The sequence below is a fragment of the Cryptomeria japonica genome, chromosome 10 (assembly GCF_030272615.1).
Source record: "Cryptomeria japonica chromosome 10, Sugi_1.0, whole genome shotgun sequence".
Taxonomy (NCBI): Eukaryota; Viridiplantae; Streptophyta; class Pinopsida; order Cupressales; family Cupressaceae; genus Cryptomeria; species Cryptomeria japonica.
In genome coordinates, this window is record NC_081414.1 from 747,831,677 (window position 1) to 747,854,904 (window position 23,228).

The 23,228-nt window shown below is 33.7% G+C and overlaps 1 protein-coding gene across 3 annotated transcripts in view; it reads left to right on the top strand.

The window, feature by feature from the left end:
• Positions 1 to 16,298: 16,298 nt before the first annotated feature.
• The window catches only part of LOC131859653 (uncharacterized), a 35,448-nt gene continuing 28,518 nt past the window's right edge, over positions 16,299 to 23,228 (top strand). Inside the window, exons 1-4 of one of the 3 annotated variants that reach the window (XM_059213674.1) lie at positions 16,299 to 16,973; positions 19,001 to 19,169; positions 21,854 to 22,022; positions 22,185 to 22,271. In XM_059213674.1, coding sequence (XP_059069657.1) covers positions 16,694 to 16,973; positions 19,001 to 19,169; positions 21,854 to 22,022; positions 22,185 to 22,271 — 705 coding nt within the window. In that variant the 5' untranslated portion in view covers positions 16,299 to 16,693. Of the gene's footprint in view, positions 16,974 to 19,000; positions 19,170 to 21,823; positions 22,023 to 22,184; positions 22,272 to 23,228 lie in introns of all 3 variants that reach the window. The other 2 variants (XM_059213673.1, XM_059213672.1) reach the window with 2 other exon arrangements.

The following is a 23,228-nucleotide window of genomic DNA, read 5'->3' on the forward strand; positions in this document are numbered from 1 at the left end:
AAAGGAATTGTTATCAAAATAAGGGGATGCAAGTTTAGAAGGATCGACTTGTTTTATAGGAGGAAGTTTGATAATATTTCTTTGCAACAATTGAGACATAATACTATGTAAAGATTCATTCAAAGGAGTAAACTATCTTTCTCTTTTGAAAAATTTAGAAATAGAAGGCACACATGTTGTAGCATTCACATTGTTGTTGTTGATTGTATCATTGAACTTGACGAAGCTTTTTGTTGGTTTTAACTTCACAAATGGTTGTTGAACATTCTCCCCCTTATCACTCAGAACCATAAGAGTAGATTGCTCCATTTGACTCATAACCAGTTGATAATTGTGGAGTGTTGCGCACAACTGCGAAACGGAAGTAAACTCAGACAAAAGAAGTTTTTCCCTAATATCTTTTTGCAAATTAGAAATGAAAATTCATTGAATATCATTATCAGGTACATGAAAATAAATTTGAGCACACAAATGCTTATATCTACCAGTGAATTAATCACTTTTTCTTTAACAACTTATTTACAATGCATTAAATTAGTCAAAGTGATTTTAGGACCAATGCTATTTTGAAATTATTGGATGAAAGCGTTTGCTAGTTTTTGAAAATAAGTAATGGAATAAGAAGGCAAAGAGCAATACCATTGTAAGACCTTATCTCTTAATGTTCTTGTAAACAGTTTTGCAAGCACTCTTTGATCATAAGCAAAATCAGTACAGAAGGTTTGAAATGTTTTGACATGTGTAAGAGAGTCACCTTTTCCATTATAGAATTACAATTGAGGGACCTCAACATGCTTAGGTGGAACAACTTTAACAATATCAAGAGAAAGTAGGCTCGGAACATCAAAGGTGGGCACACTAAACTTGGATTGACTCATAGAAGCGATTTGTTGTTGTAAGGAAGACACGGTTTGAGCAAGATTGTTAATGGTTGCTTCGGTAGAAGAATTGATGCTAGACATGGTTGATTGAGAAGGTGGTGTGATGTTATTGAAGGAAGGCATGGATTGAGAATAAGGTGGTGGGACATTATGATAAGTAGGCATAGGTGATGATTGAGTAGGAAATGGGACACTTAAAAGAGGAACAAAAGTGTTGAATGAATTTCCCCCTTATGTCACATTGATTGGTTGAGGGATAATAGGAATACTTATGGAAGATATAGGTAAAGATGCAGGATTAAATGAAGAAGAGGGATTGCCCCCATGACCAGTGGTTGTAGGAATAACATTTTGATTTGATGTAGCCATGATGTTTGAAGTGAAAGTAGGAATACTAGCCATTGAAGTGGTCAAAGGCATAGAAGAATTGATTTGATTTGAAGGTTGTGAATAACCTAAGTTCTCAGCACAACTCGTGATAGGCATGACATTAGAATCAACAATATGAGCAATGCCACACAATGCCACACAATACATCAATTCTATTCTTATCACTTTGAATCATGTGTTTAAGGCCTTCAATTAATGGAAGAGCTTCATTATTAAGGTATTCTTGGGACATCCATTGTTGAAAGTTATCAAATTGATTGTCCAATTTTAAAAGTTGGTCTATAGAAACTCTAGTCAAAGCTTCTTCTTCATCATGGGATTCATCAATTGGATAGATAGGGACATGATTAGGATGAGAAGAATTAGCATTATCCTCATTAAAGAAGTCACCCAAATTATGCCCCATCTCCTCAATAGTTAAACCTTGGGAAGCCTTAATTCTAATACTTTGTCTAATGCAGATAGTGTAAGTAAGAATAATAGTGGTGAAATTCATGCACTAGAGGGAAATTTGAAATTTGGAACAAAGCTTACAAAATTGAGTAATGCAAAATTTAAGAAAATAATGATTAAACAATTTGAACTTTATTGGAAGAAGAGAATGACACAATTTTCAAAAACGAAAAGAAATTGAAATTTTAAAAATTAGGGCCAAGGGAATACCACTTAATTTTAAAATTAACAAATCAGAATTTTTAAAATCAAGGCAGATTATAATTAACCTCTTAATTTTTTTAAAAATCTTGAAATTAAAAATGTTGAATTTTGGAGGTATTTTCGATGTTAGAGGGATCAAAAATCGACAAAATCATCCAATCTTCTGGATTTAGGCTATCAAATATAGTCATAACTGTCTCCCCAAAACTTGGGAAAAAAGTCGAGGACCATGGCGAGAACGCACACGGTTCGACCAACTTTTTTCAAAATTTTCAAGGATGAATATTACGATGATTTTAAAGCTAACCCCCAAAAATTAGTGAATTTTACAATTTTGAGATAGGCAAAATGAAGGTTCAAATGTGGAAATAGGACCCTATTAGGGTTTTGAAGAAAAAAAGGAATTGGACTGAAAATTTGAAAAGGGTTAAACCTAATGGATATGGACACTTGGAGAATGTTTTCGAAATCAAAATTTGAATGAAATTGATTGAAATTTGCACAAAATCCAGTGAACTTTGAAAATTAGGGTTTTATGACCTAACCACTTAATTTTTGAAATTTTGAATTTTGAAAAAGGAGGGAAATTGAAAATTTGAATTGTAGGACAAAAGATAAGTTTGAAAACAGTCACAAATCTGAAAAATAAATGAAAATTCAATTTTTGCACAAGTTCAAGATAATTTTTGAAAATTAGGGTTTTGACAATTAACCTCTTAATTTTGTGAATTTGATTTGCAAATTGACCAAGGCAATGAGGAAATTGAATTTGACAAGGAAAGCCATTTTAAGATCTAAGACAATAACAAGAAATTTTTACAAAGCACAAGTTCAATTTTAATATTAAAAACTAGGGTTTTGAATGAATTAACCACTAAGTTTGCAGAAAAATTAAACTTGTAAATGAAAAATATGTAATGATTTTCATGATAAAGCATGTAAGACGTCGGGTTCACCATAATGTAATGTTGGAAAAAATGGTGAATGAATGAGATCTAGAGGAAAGCTTTTCTTCCCTCTGAGGGGAGATAAAAGTTTCACTTCAAATTTCTCTTCAAACACATTTTCCACATTACATTGGAAGAGAGGGGAAGATACACTAGATTCAACCTCTAGAGAAAGAGATTAAATTCTGAGTGATGGTAAGTGAATCCCCTCTTCCGAGATTGAGATTTGAATCGATTGAATTGTGTGCTTATGATCAAGTGTAAAAGTGACAAAGATCTGATTATAACTCAAGATAGAAGCATAGGATGAAGCTGTGCACATGGGTCTGGCAATAATTTGTCGAGACGAAGTCACCCTGGGAATTTGGGAAAAATTTGCCCGGACTGTGGCGGGAATGTACATGGTCCTTCGAAAAAAATCTACGAAACGATAAGGGTTTGTGTGCCTCTGCAAATGGAGCCCGAATTTGAAAGTACAGTTGTGCACCTACAACCTACACACAAAAAAGAGAGGGAAAGGTGTTGGGATTGGGGGTTTGCCTTTGGGTCAAACCCTAGTTTTGGAATTAACCAAATGATGAAAGAAAGTACTTGCAAGTAAATGTTAAATGAAAGAATGAAATGTAAATCACCTCAAGGGAAGTTGTGATAGAAATGTTGTTAGAATTGCTTGTATGGAATTGAATGTTGGAATGAATCTCCTCTTCAATGGTTGAATCCTTGACTTGAATGCAACACCTAGCCTTGAAAGGAGATTTGAGAATGCTCAATGCTGGAAAAGAATGCTTGAATGTTCTTGAATGCTTGAATGTGTGATCTCTTGTATTTGTCTTATCGCTTCTTGAACTTATGCAAATGAGAGGTAAAATGCAACTTATATACTCATCAACTACGGTTAGTTGACTGATTTTCCATGCAGGTCAACATTGGGGAGTTCTCCCGCTCAATGTGCAACCTCCAAAGCACATTTGAAAAGGGTCCTACCCCAAAATGGGGTAGGGGATAGGGGCACCACACCCCTATCCTGCCCTTTTTTGCAAGACATGATGTAGTCCAGGTAGTGCAGAGGCCAAGCAAGATGCAGTTCTCAGGTGCTGAGAAAGTCTCTAGTCTTCGATCAGGCTTAGGGATTTGAATTGCGTGCATGAGGACCCTAATGTGGTCGACAATTAAAAGGGTCACATTTTCATGACACTACAGGTTTGTAAAGGATATTCTCATAAAGAAGGAATTGATTATGGTCAGACTTTTGTTCTAGTAGCTAGGATTGAAGCTATGAGATTATTTCTTGCTTATATTGCCCATAAGAACTACAAGGTTTATCAGATGGATGTTAAGTGTTCATTTCTGAATGGAGATCTTGAAGAGGAAGTTTACATTGAGCATCCTGATGGATATTCGCTTTCAGATGACAAAAACATGGTTTGCAGGTTAAGGAAAGCTTTATATGGATTGAAACAAGCCCCTAGAGCTTGGTATGCAAGATTGGATAAATTTCTTTTGAAGCTTGGTTTCACTAAAGGTAATGCTGATAGTAACTTATATTACAAGATCACTGATGATGAAATATTGATTGTTGAAGTCTTTATTGATGATATCATTTTTGGAGGATGATAAGTTATGTATGGAATTCTCTGATAATATGAAGAATGAATTTGAGATGTCTATGATTAGTGAGATGAATTTTTTCTTAGGTTTGCATATTACTTAGACTGATAAAGGTATTTTCATCTGCCAAACTAAGTATGCTAGGGAGTTGTTGAAGAAATTTGGTATGAAAAATTCTAAACCGGTTGGTACATCTATGGTTACAAGTGAGAAATTAACTAACATAGACGCATCAACACCGATAAATCCTAAAAGGTGCAAGTCTATGATTGGAGGTTTGTTATATCAGTCTTAGACTAGACCGGATATAATGAATGTAGTTTGTATTGTATCAAGATATCAGAGTGATCCTAGAGAGAATCATGAGAGTGTGGTGAAAAGGATTTTTAAGTATTTGCAAGGAACAACTGAATATGGTTTGTGGTATCCTAAAAATGATGATTTTAAACTATGTGCATATACAAATGCAAATTGGGCTAGAGATGTTGATGACTGAAAGAGCACATCCGGTGGAGCTTTCTTTCTTGGAAAGAAACTTGTTTCATGGATCAGCAAGAAGCAGTCATGTACCTCTTTATCTACTGTTGAAGATGATTATGTTGTTGTTGCTACTAATTGTACACAAGTTCTATGGATGAAGTAAATGTTGGAGGATATAAGGGTGGACTATAATGAATCGGTAGTTATTAACTATGATAACTCTACTGCTATTGACATATCAAAGAATCTGGTATTTCATTCTAAGACAAAGCACATATCTATCAAGTACAACTATTTGAAGAAGAAGGTGGAAGCAAATGAAGTCAGACTGGTTTATGTGAACACTAAAGAGCAGATTGCAGATGTCTTCACTAAACCTTTGCCTAAGGAGTCATTTGAGTACTTCAGAGATAGATTGGGGGTTTTTGCCCCTCTAGTAGAGACCTGGGTGATGTTGATTGGCATAAGTCTGGTATGCATTTACATAGCTACTATTCATTCCAGATTGATGTGTTGGTGCTACTACTCAGGGGGAGTAGTCAGCTGTGTGGTTCAATGGATTTATTATTTTTTCTTTGATGTTCATGTCAGATTTTTGGCATTGATGTCAAAGGGGGAGAAATATATGTGAAAAATGGAGCTTAACAGGGATATCATTCATATGGGGAGTTTGTTAACTTCATTGTAATATCATCTTATGGGAGATTGTTTGTTGTCTTCCTTTGGGGGAGACTTATTTGGTATTTCTTGCCACTTGGATGTTTTTCACATCTAGTGTTTTAATCAATGCCAAAGGGGGAGATTGTTGGCAATTGGAGGAATTGATTATGTGTTGCATTGATGGCAACGCTAACTATTTTGGTTGTTTACCGGTTTTCGGTAGAGCGGTTGGATTATGATGTTGATCCGGTATGCTCTGGTATGCTTCGGTTTGTGGAATTGGTTTGGATATGTCATTCATGCTATTCAGATATGTATCATGATCAATTGGTTCAGGATTTGATGACTCAGGAGCTATCATTTGTTCTAGTAAGCCTTTTGGTCACCAATAAGGGTTATATCGAGAGAGCTTTGTTGAAGATCTTTTGACGCACGTGATAAGTGGTGTTGGCGCGACTTCTAGATGGCTTTCAGGATGTTGGTGGTTATATTGTTCATATTCCTATTAATCGATGGTATTGGATTTGGGTCCAGACCTAATGCTATCTTATTCGACTAGGTTATGGACCAGTTTATGTAACGTGCTGGTGGATGATCCCGACATGCGTTTCTGGTTAGATCTATTGATTGGATTATATTGTTTCAATCTTAGGACAACTTGATTGATCATTGGATTGTGGGTTTATGTTATGAATTTATTGTATAATCTTTTAGGTGGCTGACCTAATTATTTAGGTCCTGGGTTAGTATAAATATGATGTAAGATCTCTTTGTAGATCATGGGAATATGGGTTTTTGGGATATACGATTATCTGTGTGCGAATAAGATTGTAATCATATGCAAAGGTTTTGGTTGATCATAGGTGATCGAATTGGGTTTGTGTAAGAGTTTTAAGACCTTCGATACTAAGCTTAACCGAAACTGTATTCAGGCATAGGAGATGTTATTCTTGCAGTTCATTCTTCTTTCTGCATTGTAGTTTGGATTTATTTTGTAGTCAGTGAGGCTCCTTTTGTGATGAGCAATGCGCTCTAGGTTGTTGGCCTTCCTGCATGTGTAGGCCCCTCTTTATGTAATCACATACTTACTGTATAAGTATTATTTGATTGTGGGTAGGCTTCCCACCATGGTTTTTCCCTTTATCGGGTTTTCCAAGTACAAATCTTGGTGTTAACTTTTGTGGATGATTGGTTAATTTTTTGTGGATCATATTTGTGCTTAACTATTATATCTGCTATTCTTGTATTTGGTTTATGTATTCCGATAATAAGGTTTTAATGCTTAAAGTTTTATAATTTGTTAACAACTGATTCACCCCCCCCCTCTCAGTTGTTAATCAGTTATCTGAGTTGTCTAACAAGGGGAAACGAGATGGAGAAACATTTGAGGACCTGAGAGATTATGTGCAACATGCAGATCTGTTACACCTCCATTTCCAATAGGCTTGGAATTCTTTTAGGGGGGTTGTATGGTGCAAGAGCACCTAAGCCCTAAAGGCCTCATGAAATTTTTATGTTGGTTTTTGTTTTCAATGTTTTGTTAAGGTTTTATAAAGTCCAAGGGACCATTTGAAGTCATACTAAATCATATTGTAAGGCATTAAGCCATTTTTGTTCAATATAGACCTATAAGGTCCTGAGAAGGTCAAACATGGTCAAAAGAATAGAAAATGCTCAAAGAAGGTTGAAAATGATTTAATAAGGCTTATTTATCCTATTCTAGTGTGTCTAAGGTGATAACAAGTGATTTGGAGTCATTTGGTCAAGTTTTACAAAGTTGTCAATTTTTTTTGTAAAGTTGTCACTTTGTGAGAAATAGGTCAATGGGTCAAAATTGATGTTTAATAGTATGTAAGGTTTTTATGGGTCTATTTGGATTTATCTAAGTGATTTTTATTCATGGTTCGGTCTAGGATCAAGTTTCAGACAAAGTTTGCTCATATTGTAAAAAATTGTCAATGTTGTCACAAGCAACTTTTTGTGTTTGAGAAGGTAATTAGGTGTTTGTTATCCATGTTGGTTCAAAAAGGTAGTTATAGAAGTTGGGAAGGCTTGGAAACCTTTATAAAGTCCTATCTTCATTCACTAAAAGTTTGAAAGGCATGTACCAAGGAAGAACATTAATAAACAACATTGAGTTCTCTGCAAATACTCGTGTTTCAGACATACCAATATGTTCTTAAGCATTTTATTTTATTAAATATAATTCATTTGTCTAAGTCATTGGATATGGTCAATGGATGAATCCTCTTTAATTTTCCTTTTTTCTCACTCGATTTCATTCACTTTTGAAAAGAGATATATTGATTTTTGTGAAGATTGTTTAAACCCTCATCTAGGGTAACCTGAGACTACATAATAATGGGTTTTGTTTTATTTCCAAGTTAAATGACCTCGCCAAAGGGTGGAAAAGTGTTTGTAAATATGTATTTTCATATCATATTCTTTGCAGGGACCCATGCTCAATTTTGCACGTGGAAATTGATGTCAAAATGTTGATTGACAGTGCCACAGTCTAAAATACAATGATCTCTTGGAGTTTTAGAGGGTGTGAATGCAACAAATGTGTTGGGTGGTGTTGTAAGTGAAGAGAGGGGCGAGTGAGGGTCCCTTTGGCATGATCCAAGTGTTATATGGACAAGGAAGCCAACCAATTCATGGTGATTTATGACTGTCCTAATCCTTGAAGTTGATTGTCACAGTTTTGACAGTGCCTTGAATCACTGCACTTTACATGTTTAGGAGTAGATTTGGGGTTGGATTTGATGTCAAGAGGAGTAGTAGGGTGGATTCCCATCATTATTTCTTGCATTTGAAGGTTTGTGAATAAAGGAATGGTTCATTCAATGATGATTGCCCTTGTCCTTTACATGATTGTCCTAAAGCATGTTTTGATTGTCTAAAAAAAATGAATCCTCAATAAACATTGTTATATCAATTTTGGGTTTCTTGGGAGGGTAAATATTCATGAGGGTATGTGTTTGGAAGCCCTTTGAGGAATGATAAGGATGTATTTGTGTGTGAGTCTTGTGGAAGTTTGTAAGGTGTCAAGGTGAAAAGAAGATTGAAGTCCTAATTGAGGGTTGGTATTAAGTGATAGACTAAGGGTTATTGATGGTTCCTAAGTATTGGAAGGTTGTATGGAAGTTGTGAAGTTATTGTTTACCTTGGGGGTGGCTTGTGAGAACCTATGTGTTTGAGTTATCCTTAGGTGAGTGTTGTTACCAAACAAAGTTGGAGTATGTGTCTTAACCCTGATATGAAGGGAGTTGAGCCCATTGTTGTGAAATATGCCTGATTGGCATTGAAATGTTTTCATGTTGTTGAGAGTTGAACCCGAGCCTCTACATCACAAGGTCACTAGATTTGCTTTTTTTGTGGATCTAAAAGTGATTTTAAAAAAAAATCTACAAAACTGGTCATCATGGAGAACAAATATTTCTGGGTTCAAATCTTGGGTGCAAAATACCAACTAGGTATCCATTTGTTTTTCAAAATTCATTATAATTCATGAGAAATTTCTTTTAAAAAAAAGTGAAAAAATAATTTGGCCATAACAATCTTTTGTAATTTTTTTCAAAAACAATTTTGACTAAGAATTTAATCTTGCATGGCTGAGTAGTGTCATTAGGATCATTCATGTATATTCATGTGGCATCTATATCTTCGACTGGCAGATGTTTTTCCATCATTTGTCAATTAATTCATTATTCAAGTAGTGTCCTTGGGAGCACTCATGCAGATTCATATTGTCTTCTTGATTTTGATCATCATCTTGGTTTAGAGGAGCTTCTTCATTCAACACTATAGTAGTTGTCATGTGATAGTTGTCTATAAATTCTTTGTTCTTTGAGGATGTTCTTCGTGTTCCTATTGTTGAACACACCATAGGACTGAGAGTGGGGGTGAATTAGTTTAAACCTCCAAAAACTTCACTTCTAATCTATTAAACTTTAAACCATAATTAACATATTACTATAATTATGAAACATGAAAACACAAAACACAACAATCACATAAACACCATTTTTATGTGGAAAAACCTAAACAAGGAAAAACCATGGTGAGAATCACACTAACAATATGAATAACTAATTACAATTTTTAGGCTCGAGGCCAAGGAACTCACTGCCCTTGAAAAAGCTAAGGCAACATACAAAAGGGCTACACAAACTGGCAAAATGAACACACCTTCTTCTAGTAGGTGCAGATGATTAATGAACTAAAATGAACGAGATCTCCTAATCATGAAATTGTCCTTGAACCATTGTGTCAAACAACCAATATCATGGCAAACACATCTGACAACAAACATTGTCTCAAGATCTTTACAAACTATTTTTCACACTTTTATCATGCCAAATGTTCTAATGCATCATTCATATCCACTTCACATCAATTCACAGACATCCCATACACAACTCATACATCCACACTCCTATATATACAAGATAATTCATTGAAATTCTCAACTAGGTCGGCCATGGATATAATATGCAAAATTACATTTTTTTGACCATCCAGACCTATAACATCTATTGTGTTCCACTCTAGGAGATAAAGGGGGACCCAAACACATCACAATACATCCTTTCCAAACAAGTCTAATGAATTGCACATGCTAACACATCCTCCAAGGTTGGCATCAAATGGAATGTGTAGATAAACAATGTAGCACACGAACTAGTTGGCCTAAAAGCATTCTCAAATGCAAAAAACATAATGCAAATCCACACACACCATGGTGGGACCCATATCAACATCCAAGCTCAACCACCAAATTATATTTGGACCAGAAAGGTATAATTGAACTAGAACACTGCACAAACAAAATATACACGTCCTTCAAGTTACAACACTAAAAACCACATATTAGAGAACTGCCAAGCATTCTCCAAATTAATTTTGATAGATGGTATCCAGACATAATAACCCGACCAAAATAACCCTGGACATAATAACCCAAGGACAAAATAACCCAGGGTCATAATAATCCGTGGACAAAATAACTCATGGTCAAAATAACCCATGGACAAAATAACTCGTGGTCATTTTAGGTCAAGCTAGTAAACTAGAAATGACATAAAATCAATCAGAACATTAGAATTTAAATCATGTAGAAGGAATTAAAACAAGTTGAGAACATTTTAAATGGAGGCCATGGAAACTGCAAAAAGTGAAACAATATTAAAAGTCATCGTGCATATGGTTCTATCTAGAAGGGAGTATTGTGAATGATTGCATCCCCAATGTTTGAAGTGTGGATATTTTTCCAATTCTTGTGCCAAATTTTTGCTCCACTTTGCATTGCTATCTCTTCATGTGCCCAAATGACCATAAATAGTCACAAAAACTATTTATTAAACTAAATTATAAATATGATTACAAGGAACATAAACAAGCACGGCAAAAAATTAAGCAACATTAATCTTTAAGATAAAAAAAAGAGGCACCATAGAGGCTATTTAGGTCATTTTTAGACCATATAACTATTATATACCCCTAAAATAGCTTGAAAACACCTTTAATATGCTTAAATAACCTATAAAATGGTAAATAATTACAAAAACAAAGGCAATTTCATGGGATAAGCTAATTAAGAGTTATTATGAAAAGAAATAAGTGAAAATGCATTATGAAGAGACATTAAGAAGATATAAAGTGATAGAATTAAGAGAAGTAAAGAAAGGAAGAAGGGGAGAAGAAGTAAGAGTGTGTAGACTAATAAAAAGAGGAGAAATCCAAATTCATAAAAGAAGATATTTTATAATATATTTTTTTGAACATTATTTTAAATTTCCTAGGGTTTTCTAAAAGAGTGTACAAAAATCAATATACTTTTAGGGAACCAACACATTCTTCATAATGATCTGGCGTTGTTAGAAATATTTTACAAATAAATGTTCAAGTCGATGCTATACTACGACACAAACAAAATCTGGTGATGTGATTAGCAGCATAGATAAATTTAGCAACATACATTTAATTTATAAATTTTATTTTTCTTTCTCTATATTCTTACAAGGATATTTTGTCCATGGGTTATTCTGACCATGGATTATTTTGTCTTGGGTTATTTTGTCCTTGGGTTATTGTGACCGGGTTATTCTGTCCAAGGTTATTTTGGCTGGGTTATTATGTCCTACTACCTTGATAGACACCCTATTGTTAGAAATAACAACAAATAACTCAACCATCTAAGCAATAAAGGTTATGTAAACTTGATAGTACACCATACATAGATTATAAACATTATATCTAGAACCACACTCCATAATATTCACATATTGAAGGAATGCAAAGCATTCTTCCACTATATTAAATACTTTTTTCATGCATAAATATTGTTTCCTGCATATTGAAACTTCCACTAAACCAAACTTTCAAAAACACCTCATACTTACTCAATATCACTACTAAACCACACAACAACATTAGAACATACATTTCTGGACCATCTACAACACATAATGACAACAATGACAACAGAAGACAGGTTGACATCAATGACAACATAACACAACAATTCAAGTTTCCAACACCTATTCCTTTTGGAACATTATTTTGGAGGATTCTTAGTCCTTCATTCTCTTTTATCTTTTTTGGAGAGGAGTTTTCTCTCACTGGGTTTTTCTCCTCTTCTCCATTTGTGATAGATTATACTGGTTTGTATATGGGTATCTCATCAGGCCTTTAATTGTTGGGGCCCATTCTTGCATTTCATTCATTTAGAGGTTTATTACTTCTCCCTAAGTTTCACTTAAGGGGGGGTGTTAGAGAATTCTATATTTAGAGACATGATTTTTAGTTTATGTTCACTTATTTGAGATTTAGTTGAGATTTGTTTAGCTCCTTTATGCTTTTTTCTAGTTTTCTCACAAATTTTGATGAATTTTGAAAAACTAATGGATACCTAAATTGGTATTTTGTGCCCAAGAATTGAACCCATAAATCTTGTTTCTCCATGATGATTGGATGTATAGATTTGTCAAAAAACCCACTTTTAGATCCACACAAAAAACTAGATTTGGTGATCCTGTAACACTCTTGAGGAAAGAAACCCTCAAATATTGAGAATGGGTTTGCTGAATCCAAACTCTAATAACATACTGAACTTTGCAACACAATCTTGCAAGATCAAACAACAAATAAGAACACTTTCCACAAATGAGAGTAGCAAGAAAGATATGTTATATTCCTAAAAAGCAGAGATCATAGAATAAATAATACAATGCATAATGACTTGCTTTATATAAAGAAAGAGAAGTCCTAATCTAATATTGGGAAAACTAAAAATAGCACAAAGGAGCTAAATAAAGCTCACTAAAGTTCAATTAAGTGAACTTATGCTAAAAATCATGTGTCTAAACATAGAATGCTCTAAATACAAATACTTATTCTAAAAATCATGTGTCTAAGCATAGAATGGTTTTTATCCTTTAACTACTACCCATGGATCTTCGCTAATAAGAAAATACTTGATATTGAGCTTCCAAAACTTTGAGTTTATCCTCTTACTTCTCTTAATATTCATTCCAAAAGTTTTTTACCTTATTTGTTTCCTAAAACACAAGATTGAGTATAAAATTCCCACTCAAGAAAATATTAGTACAAAATAGACTTCTTCCTTCTATAGGTCTAAAAAAATAAGAGACTCTAATAATAAATGACATGAAACATGTAATATAACGATGAAAGTATTGCAAATTTTATGATCTAGTTAAATCCTACTTAATACAATGATGATAATATCAGAAGATTTATGGTCTAGTTAAATTTTAATAGAGTTTCAACATAGTAACGCTTAGATAAAGTGTAAGAATAGAAGAGATAAGAAGAATAATCAAACATAATAATGACATGAAAAATGACACTAGATATACCTTGGGAAAACTCTAGCAAGGGAAGAACCTAGCTTCTAAAGTTTTGAATCCAATACATTAATTAATAACCAATAATTACAATAGGATAATATTTTTGTGCTCATAAGAGATATACAACTCTAAAACTAGATGTATTTTGATAGCACAATCATGCATTAAACATTTCACACAATATCCATATCAAGTCCTATATATGACAAGAAGACCCAATAAACCAAGAACAATTTTCCAAGACCATGTACTCAAAACCATAAGCCAATGTCAAGTCTAGGTTGTCTACATTCAATCCATGCATCATACTCCAAAAGAAAATCCCCCCAACATAGACTATAACTCTTGATTGACCAATTTGACCTATATAATTAAGGGGTCCATGTACAACTCTCAAATACCCTAACACGAGCCAATAATTACAATTACACACCTCTTCAATACAAACTATAGATAGTTAATTAAATATATTTTCATAGTCCACCTATTAATCCCTATCCAATGTCTTCTTATAAATGACAAGTAGTAAATAGACAAAATAATTGAATCTTAGAATCTATCCAAGCAACATGTCATTTTTAATATAGACATGTTAATTATAATATTACAAAAATTAAATAATTACTCCTAGACCTAGGACTTTACAAAATGTACAACAACAACTAGTCCTCTAGTCTTAATAGTATATACCCATAAGGAAATGAGAAAAGCCACTCAATAGAAGAATATTTTAATGCTCTCTAGGGAAAATTTTACCTAAGAACTTATCCTTGTACATAAAATACAAACATGTAGTAGTGAAGGAGGAAAAATGTATGTTCTAGGGGTATATTTGCCATTATACATTAAAAAACGAGGTACCACAAAACATGAGTAGATGATGTGCAATTTTTTTGGGATATTGGTATGTGCTTCTAGCCTCAATAAACTCTTCATTGTCTCGCCCTTAGGATTAGTATTAAATATTTTTTCAATGTTATCAATCTTTTGAAATAGGATTTCTAGGATGGTAGAAGGATATGTATCAAATGAGGTTTGGGTACCATTAGTATGACATATGTAGGAGCTATAAAATAAGCCATTTAAGAAGGTTTAGTAGGATGTATGTAAGGAGGATTAACGAGAAGAATAAGATAATACACAAGAATATACAAGAACATGTAACAAAATATATGCATATGAAAAGGATGATGTGTGGAGTAGGATGTGGTTGTGGTGGATACATTAGCAATATTAGGAATGATACTAGTTAGAGGAATGATAGGAATCATGGTTTTATGCATGATGAAAGTGGTAAGGGTTTAAAGGGAAGAGAAGCATATGTGAAAATGGTATGTGAGATGTGGGTATAATGGAGGAGTAAACTCAAGAGAACAAAATTTTGGAGAGGGGACAATGGTAGAGGAAGACATGATTGTGGATACAGGAGGGATGATAGATACAATAGTAAAAGAGCCAAGGACAACAAGCTTAGAACCAAAACTGTAAAATTTCTCCAACCCAAATAATTTGTTGGTAAATAAATTATGAATCATATCCTATAATTGTAAAGGTTTTCTAGTATTAGCTAAGCTATCAAGCTCTGTAGAATTTTTTGTTGCTGGGATACATGCTCATTGTAATCATAGTCTTCACATTTCTTAGGGGAACATCATTATTAATTGAGTCATATTCTATTTCAAATAAACACTCCTTCATAAAAGGGGGTGAGAGTGAAGAGAATTTGGCATACAATTAACTCTTAAAATCCTAAAGGACAAGATAGATAAAGATAACTTAAGGATTGATAAGAAAATGAAAATCAATTAATAGTTAAATTTAAAACAAACGTGACTTGCAAACCTTAGAGGCCAAAGTAAGGGCGTAATGAAATAATTTGTACAACAGAAGAATATAATAGAAAATATTCTACATATAATTGATAATATATATAGAGCTAATTCGATACTGTTCTAAGATTTATTCCTTCTATTTGACGACTATCTTGAGATTTAAACATGTGCAATTTTTTTTAAGGGACAATTTCAATCATTATGGCTTTGAAGGACCTAATGTGCGACTTTGAACTAGTAAAACACATGTTTCTAAAACTTGCTTACTTTAATTTTCGATATCTGATGCATTGGTAATGATTGTAGAGTTTTTAAATGTAATAAAGGAATATGCTAGATCACTAGGATCAAGTTCTCCTAGGTCAAGCCCCTAGTTTTTTTGGCTTTATGACTTTGAGTGAATATTTAAAGACAAAATATACAAATGTGCAAATGGTCTATATATAGGCGACACAAATCTATATTCTTTTATTCCTTTAGAAATTGAAGTGTGCTTTAGACATTCATTTTAAGCCCCCTTGTGTTTAGATGTGTAATAATGACACATTGAATGTTCTAATATAATAAGACATACTAACATGTCACACAAAACATATCCTAATTGAAATCACAACGATAAATTTGAGATTTATTCCCATGAAAAATAAGATCAAACTTAAATATTGTAAAAATAAACTTAAATAAATTATAATTACAAAATAAAATAAAAAATATAAAAAATAAATCTGAATGACATATGATAGATAGTGAATATCAGCAGTAATTATACTCATAAATTCCTCTAAAAATGAAAAATGATAAAATGTCTGTTCATTACTAAGCATTAATTGAACTCGTAAATTCCTCTGCGTTTCTCGCACGCGGTTTAAAGTTCCTGGAAATTCTATAAAAGAAGAGCAAGAACGTCATTTCAAAACACGACGTGGCATCTTCTTTTAAATATAAAAGAAGATTTTTCTTCTCTCCCATACATTTTTCAGAAGCGGTGCACTGGAAGATATTCTTTTTCTGAAGTCATTTCAAAACACGACGTGGCATCTTCTTTTAAATATAAAAGAAGATTTTTCTTCTCCCATACATTTTTCAGAAGCGGTGCACTGGAAGATATTCTTTTTCTGAAGCGTTGCAATTGAAGATATTCTTTTTTCCGAAGCGTTGCAATTGAAGATATTCTTTTTTCCGAAGCGTTGCAGATGGAAATTTTCTTTTTCTGAAGCGTTGCAGTTGAAGATTTTCCTTTTTTCCGAAGCGTTGCAGTTGAAAATTTTCTTTTTCTGAAGATTTTCACTTAAAGTATTCTTTATATGCAGTTGAAGCCTGCAATATTCCCTCTGCCATGCGATAATACTGCAGAAGAATAAAAAATGTCTTATGTTCCGCCCTCCAGGAGAGCGCACTCGTCGTCTAAGCCTGAAACCCCTCCGCTCCCTGCTCAGAGACAGAACTATAAATCCAAATACCCGAAGCTTGGAGTTGACATAAAATATGCCAAGTCTAGCATTCATAAGTGGTTTGCCGCTGATGAAAATGCCAATCCGCCGGATAATTTGCAGCTGGAGTTCAAACCCTTCGCAGGCGAATCATTTGCACATCTGCGAGACGAGAAGCTTTACACCATTTCAGTGAACCCCCATCCTGTAGACGGTATTAGCTTTTAAACCTTAAACTAGTCTTGGACAGATTTGTATTTTACTTGTTTCCAGAGTATTGCTTTTATAATTACGAATTTCCAGCTTTAGAGGCCTCTTTAATCAGCATCCGAATTGAGATAACCTCGGTCTTTTTCTTGACTTTTAATACGTTTAAAAAATATGGCAGCTATCTTTGTGGGAGACAATTCTTTCAGGGTACTGGCATGACAGTCATTTCTAAAATTGTTGTAACCTCAATTTTAATTTTTTATCTTATTTTCATAAGATTGTTTCTGGAATCAACTCTGTGTATTTTTTGGGTCGACATTTCCCATTACACTCCGTAATCCATCAGTGTATAACAAAATTTTCAAGGCTACTTTAATGACAATTAATACTAAAATTGTTATAGCTTCAATTCCTTTTTCTTGATTATCTTTTTATTGTAATATTTCAGCAGCTGTTTTCTTTGAAACAAGTCTTTGAGGGCTACTTCGATGGCTGTGTATTTTTAAAATTGTCTCAGCCTCTGTCTTTATCTTGAATTCAGAATCGGTTTTAAAATTTAGCAACTATATCAGTGTGAATCTTTACTATGAAAATGATCTTTCCATTAACTTTTATTGTAACATTGTACTTTTGATAACTATTTCTCTCATCTTCTTTTGAATCTATTTTCCCTCTTTCCATAGATATCCTCATATTATGTTTGTGAGTTTGATTTCTTTCCATTGACTTTTATCACTACTTTGTACTTTTTTAGCTGCTCTTCTCATGCTCTTTTGAATCTTTTGTTCCCCTTTCCATTTTTCTTTGGTGGCTTCATCTATTTTTCCTTTTAGCTCCCACCTTTCTCCTAATAATCCTTTGGTTTTCATTTTGTTCTAGGGATCACTCCCAACTAACAACTTTTTTCCCTCTACAAGATCTATCCCTTGCCATAACTTTCTTCTATATGATCCCTTGAGGTCCAACTGTAGGTCCATTTCAGTGGTAATTAATTATAAAATCGTTACTCACAGATTTCTTTTCTTGCTTTTTAAGTAGTTATATAACTTAAAAGCTACAGACCAACAACAATAACAATTTAGGATTTACTTCAATGATCGTTACATTTAATTGATATAGTCTCGTTATTTTTCTTCATTTTCAGTTTGTTTATATAAATCTTACAGCTATGTAAGTTTGAAAGAAATATTTCAGGGCTAAATTAATGACAATCAATTCTAGAAGCTGTTAATTCTTGTTTTGGCATTTTGGATTAATTGAGGGTAACTAGGAACATCACCTTTCCTAGATTGGTTCTGCAGGACACAAGCCTCCGTCCTACACCGATTATATGTCCTCCACAATATGGGTTGCCTTATTGCGGTGTGGTTATTTGAGGTCAGGTTGCTTTCTTAATGGATGCAAGTTTTACCACTACACCACAACCCTTTGGATTCCTCTGTTCTTTTTCTTGATTTTCAAATGATTTTAGAAATTTAGTAGCTATATCAGCATGAAGATAATCTTTTGGGGGCTACTTCAATGGTAACTAAACCCAAAATGTTGTAGCCTCTGTTTGTCTGACTTGATTTTTCATTTAATTTTTTTTTTAACAACCATGATGGTGTAATATAAATATTTCAGGATTTCTGCAAAGGTCATCGCTTATAAAATTGGTATAAGTATTTTCCTCAATATTCAGTTTTTTGAAAAAACCATATATTTGTTATGAATTATAATGGTAAATTTAAGGATTAGTGCTGAAAAGAGGTTTCATATTTCAGAGCTGTCATCCAGAAATTAAGTTTTGAATAAAAACCTATGATATTTGATGTTTATTCAAATTGTCTGTTCAGCATACCGAGACATCAAATCTTAGTGCTGAAAAAGAGGTTTTGTATAGAGTTGTAATGAACAAATTAGTTTTCAAAATTCAAGATTCTAACAGCCTCATTTTTGTCCATAAATTTCCTCCTTTTTCTTTTTTTTCTTTGGTCATCTCAATGGCAATCTTTATTTTGCACTAATTTTTTCCTTTCTTTTTTGAGTTAGATGTGGAAATTGATATGAGATCTCTAACAATCAATGAGACTCATCCATGGAGGTACACGTGGGAGAAGATAAAAGGTGATTTAAGAGAAGCTTTTGACAATGTTGAGAATTATGTCAAAATGTCAAAGCCATCAATTTCAGCTCGATTTGGGAAAATATTGTTTCATGGGTACACATTTTTTTCTCTTCACTAGAATTTTGCATATGGTTAGCATTATTTTGCATAAATATCCTTCAATTCTGCAATGGTGCTTTCATTTGTTTTGCATATGTTGTTTTCCTTTCCAATTAGACAGAATTTTTAAGGCTTGCCTAAAATATAAATCTACTCTAAAGGGCAAGATATTGGGTTTTAGCTTATAAAAGCTTACTAATATCCTTTCTTATTGTAAGAACTCTGAATAAAATTCACTTAAAAAGAATAGGAAAAAAAAATGTGACCTATTTGTAAATTCTTAAGAAGAAATGTTTTCATGTGCACTGGTGACCAAAATGGGCCAATGGAACTCCAAAAGACACCTAGTTACAGTAACAAAGACTTAGGATAGAGGAAATCCTAACATAAAAGCTGACTAAAAGACAAACCAATGAACCACCTAAAATAGAGCACATCAATCAAGATTATAAAGTTAAAAGAATCAGTGGAGGCCTAGGTTGAAGATCCGGAGTGGGGATCCATGCAATCAAACATCACTATCAGATATTGAAGTAGAGGGCCTGTCATCATCATGTGGAATAAAAGGGATGGTAACATCATCTATATCATTGTAAAGGGAGCCATCCAGGATATGATAATGCTTAAAGGGGAATACACAGGACTGAGGACTCCTCGGAGGGAACAAACTAGTGATAGGTGTCCATCCTAATTGGTTGGGTTGTGGATGAAGGGAACTAAAATGTGCTCAAAGTTAAGTAGAGGTAGGTACCAGATTCCTGGTATGAGCAGCTCACATAGGAGGATGTTGTTGTACATATTCCTATGTTAACCAACTTCGTCAAATGGGTGTGTGATATTGCCAATTCTAGTAATAGGCTGATAGAAGGAACTGGTCAATGTAGTAGCTATAGATGTTCCCTGAAGTATTCAATTTGTAACAATGACAATCTTCTGGCTGTAAAGAGCTAATCATTGCCTATCAGAATTATGTATGAATGAGGAGAGGGAGTCTAAAGAATCTCTATGTAAGGAATGATACTGGCCTCAGATTTCATAATAAATAGGACATCTGAAATTAAACTCATCTTCTTTGCCCCCTTCCTGTGCAAAACAAAATTGTTAAGTCCTGTTAGCACTAGGTTTTGTTGTTAAGAAGAATAATCAATTACATATGCTCATGTGCCAATGCACTTTATATATGCATTTTTGTATGAGAATTCAGACAACATTATACTAATACTTAAAATAATTTTAGCATGCCCAAAAATGACTGACTTATTGATACATCCTGAATTGGCTAAAGTTTTGACTCTAAGGATGGTTTCTTTGCCTATACAAAGATTTTAGATTGTCACATGTTTGAGAGTAGGGCATACTTCGGTACTTGTTGTCTATCTAGCAATCAGAATGCACTTTTGATCTTATTTATTAATCAATTAAAAATTAAAAAGCAGTGTTCTGATTAAATCAAATTAATTAAAAAATATGGTCAAATATGATTAAAGGTGCATTCTGATTGCTGGATAGCTGCTTCCTACTTTGGTATAGGTATCGGGATGAAGGGAAGTCTGACAAATCTGACAAAGAACACTTAGAAAAGTTTTGCATTTGAAATAAGCTTTGGGGAGTCGAGGAAGGGACGGAAGTATGACCAAGTCCGAAAGTCTGAAAAAGATACTTGGGAAACTTTCAGAGGGCAATTGATCAGAATGTTAGGGGTGACAGGGAACAAGTACCTGATTAAGGGAAGGCTGCAACTCTGACTACGAAAGACTTAGAGGAATTTTGAAGTGGGAGTCGAGGATTTGGGGAAGAAGCAAACGGAGTACTTTGGTCAAGGATGGTCCAATTTCTCGTTCCAAAAGACTAAGGCAAATTTTGTTAACAAAGACCAAGATTATGGAGTGAATATGGAAAGGTTACTTTGATGGGCTGACAAGGATGAGTGGAAGGCATGGAGGGATGAGGAAGTCTGAAAGTCTTGCAAGAATAAAATAGTCAAAGTGTTTTATTTAGGAATTTTGAGGATTGGGGCTTGGGGATGTTAAACAAATGTTACAAAGGGAAGGATAAGTCCAATAGTATGGTGTTGCAAAGTATTTAAGCCACATGGTTGGATTTTGGAGTTTTGGAGAAACAATGGAGATGGTATGCTAGATAAGAGATGGTTGAAACTTTGGTGTTGAGAGACTTAGAAACATTTGGATTGCAAAGGATTATACTTTCGAGGATCAAAGAGAAGCAATATGATGGGATGGCCAAGTTTGAAAGCTCAGCGAACAAAAGACTTGAATCATTAATATGCTTTGAGGTTTGATCATACATGTCCTAGCACCATAATATGCTTGATGCTTAATAATTGTTCCTGGTAATAGTGTAATTTTTGATAGAAACAATTTAATAATACTCTTTTAGATTGTTGATGTTTTTTCATTAAAAGCAAAAGATATAGATTGAGGAGCTAATGGATTGTCATCTATACTGCTAAAAGGTTTTTTAGTAGGTGGTCCAAAACTTAAGAGATTTTAATACTTTAATTTTGGCGATGCACGAGAAGTATTATATTATACAACATATTGCTTAAGAATCTTAATTATATTGAAATATGTGAATGCAAGTATGGTGCAGCTTAGATTTTAATTTTATCACTAATCATTGTGATGTAGTGGTGGGTTCGCATGGAATGGATGTCTCAGCTCAGACATCCTGGAGAAAAAATTGAATGGTGAAAGAGGTCTTCAAAATCCATTGAGGAAAACATTTGATACACACATTCCAAAAGATATTTTTGAAGCCCTTAAAGAAAGGAGCATTGCAGGTTTGGCCTCATCAACATTAAAAGAGAAAGTTGTGTATGTTATTCAGGTAATTATATCTTCATTGTACTAGCCATGGAAATATTTTGCTGAAAAAGAGGTGCTTTAGAGCAACAATTATTTAATTATTATGCTGTTGCAGTCTTGATATAATCTAACGCTTGGTTCGTAGTGATATGAGAAGTTAACTTAGAACATTTTACTAATGTAGGTTGAGGATGATTTGAATCCTGGTGTTGTTTTGAGGCTGACATGTCGCAAGAAAATTACAGATGATAAACAACTTGAACTCAAGAAGGTATGTATCTAGTGTTTCTTTTCTGCTTCTTTCATCGTTTTGCAAAATATCCCAACTTAAGTGCTATAATGCTTGCGATATAGATGTATTATCAAAAAGTAAACATGCTTATATCCTAGAACATGGTTTTAGTGGAAATCACATTTTAACAAAGGGTATCTGTTGATGGATGAACTGAAGAAACTTCTATTTCATGTCTTTGTCAACTTGTCTTATATCTAATGTCTTGAAGGACTGCTGAATGTCAAGGGAAAATGCAAAAATGACGATTACTAGAAACATGCAGTGAATTTAAAAGTAATGAAAAATTTGTAAGATTGAGACATTTGACTAAAATGAGATTAGCACATTCTATTAAATAAAATAGAATGGAAATGAGCTATGTGGATCGTCCTTTCTCATTACAGAACATTGGTTCCTTAAAATCTTTACAAGGATTTCATAAGTAAAAGTCAATCTAGGATGATACCACATGCCATTTTCGATGCATTTGATTTACAACATTTTAACAAAATACTTTCGTTTAACATTACGATATTGTTTTGTTTCACATAGGTAAAGAAAATAGTAGTGAGAACTTTTGTAGGATCCTAACGTGCATTATATTTGTCCTCAAACTTGAGGATTGTTTTGGGCCTAACTCTGTTGTGTCCTTCATTGGATTAAATTTTTAGAGCTCTTTTTTGTTGATTGTAATTAGGAAGGAATGGCGGATTCCAATTGCCTTAGGCAACATTGGAATCCGCCCAAAGGGCTGGCCCCTCCTTCAACGTGTAGGGCTGGGCCCTATCTCTCATGGCACTCCCTAATTCCTCATGCCACACTCAAACGTGCTCCCATAAAATAGGGCCGACCCTATTCTATCAAGGCAATTCGCTCAAAAGGAAATTAATAAATAAAATTTAATTATAAAGCAAAAGCCGATCTAACTAAGATCTTGCTCCACATATAAATAAA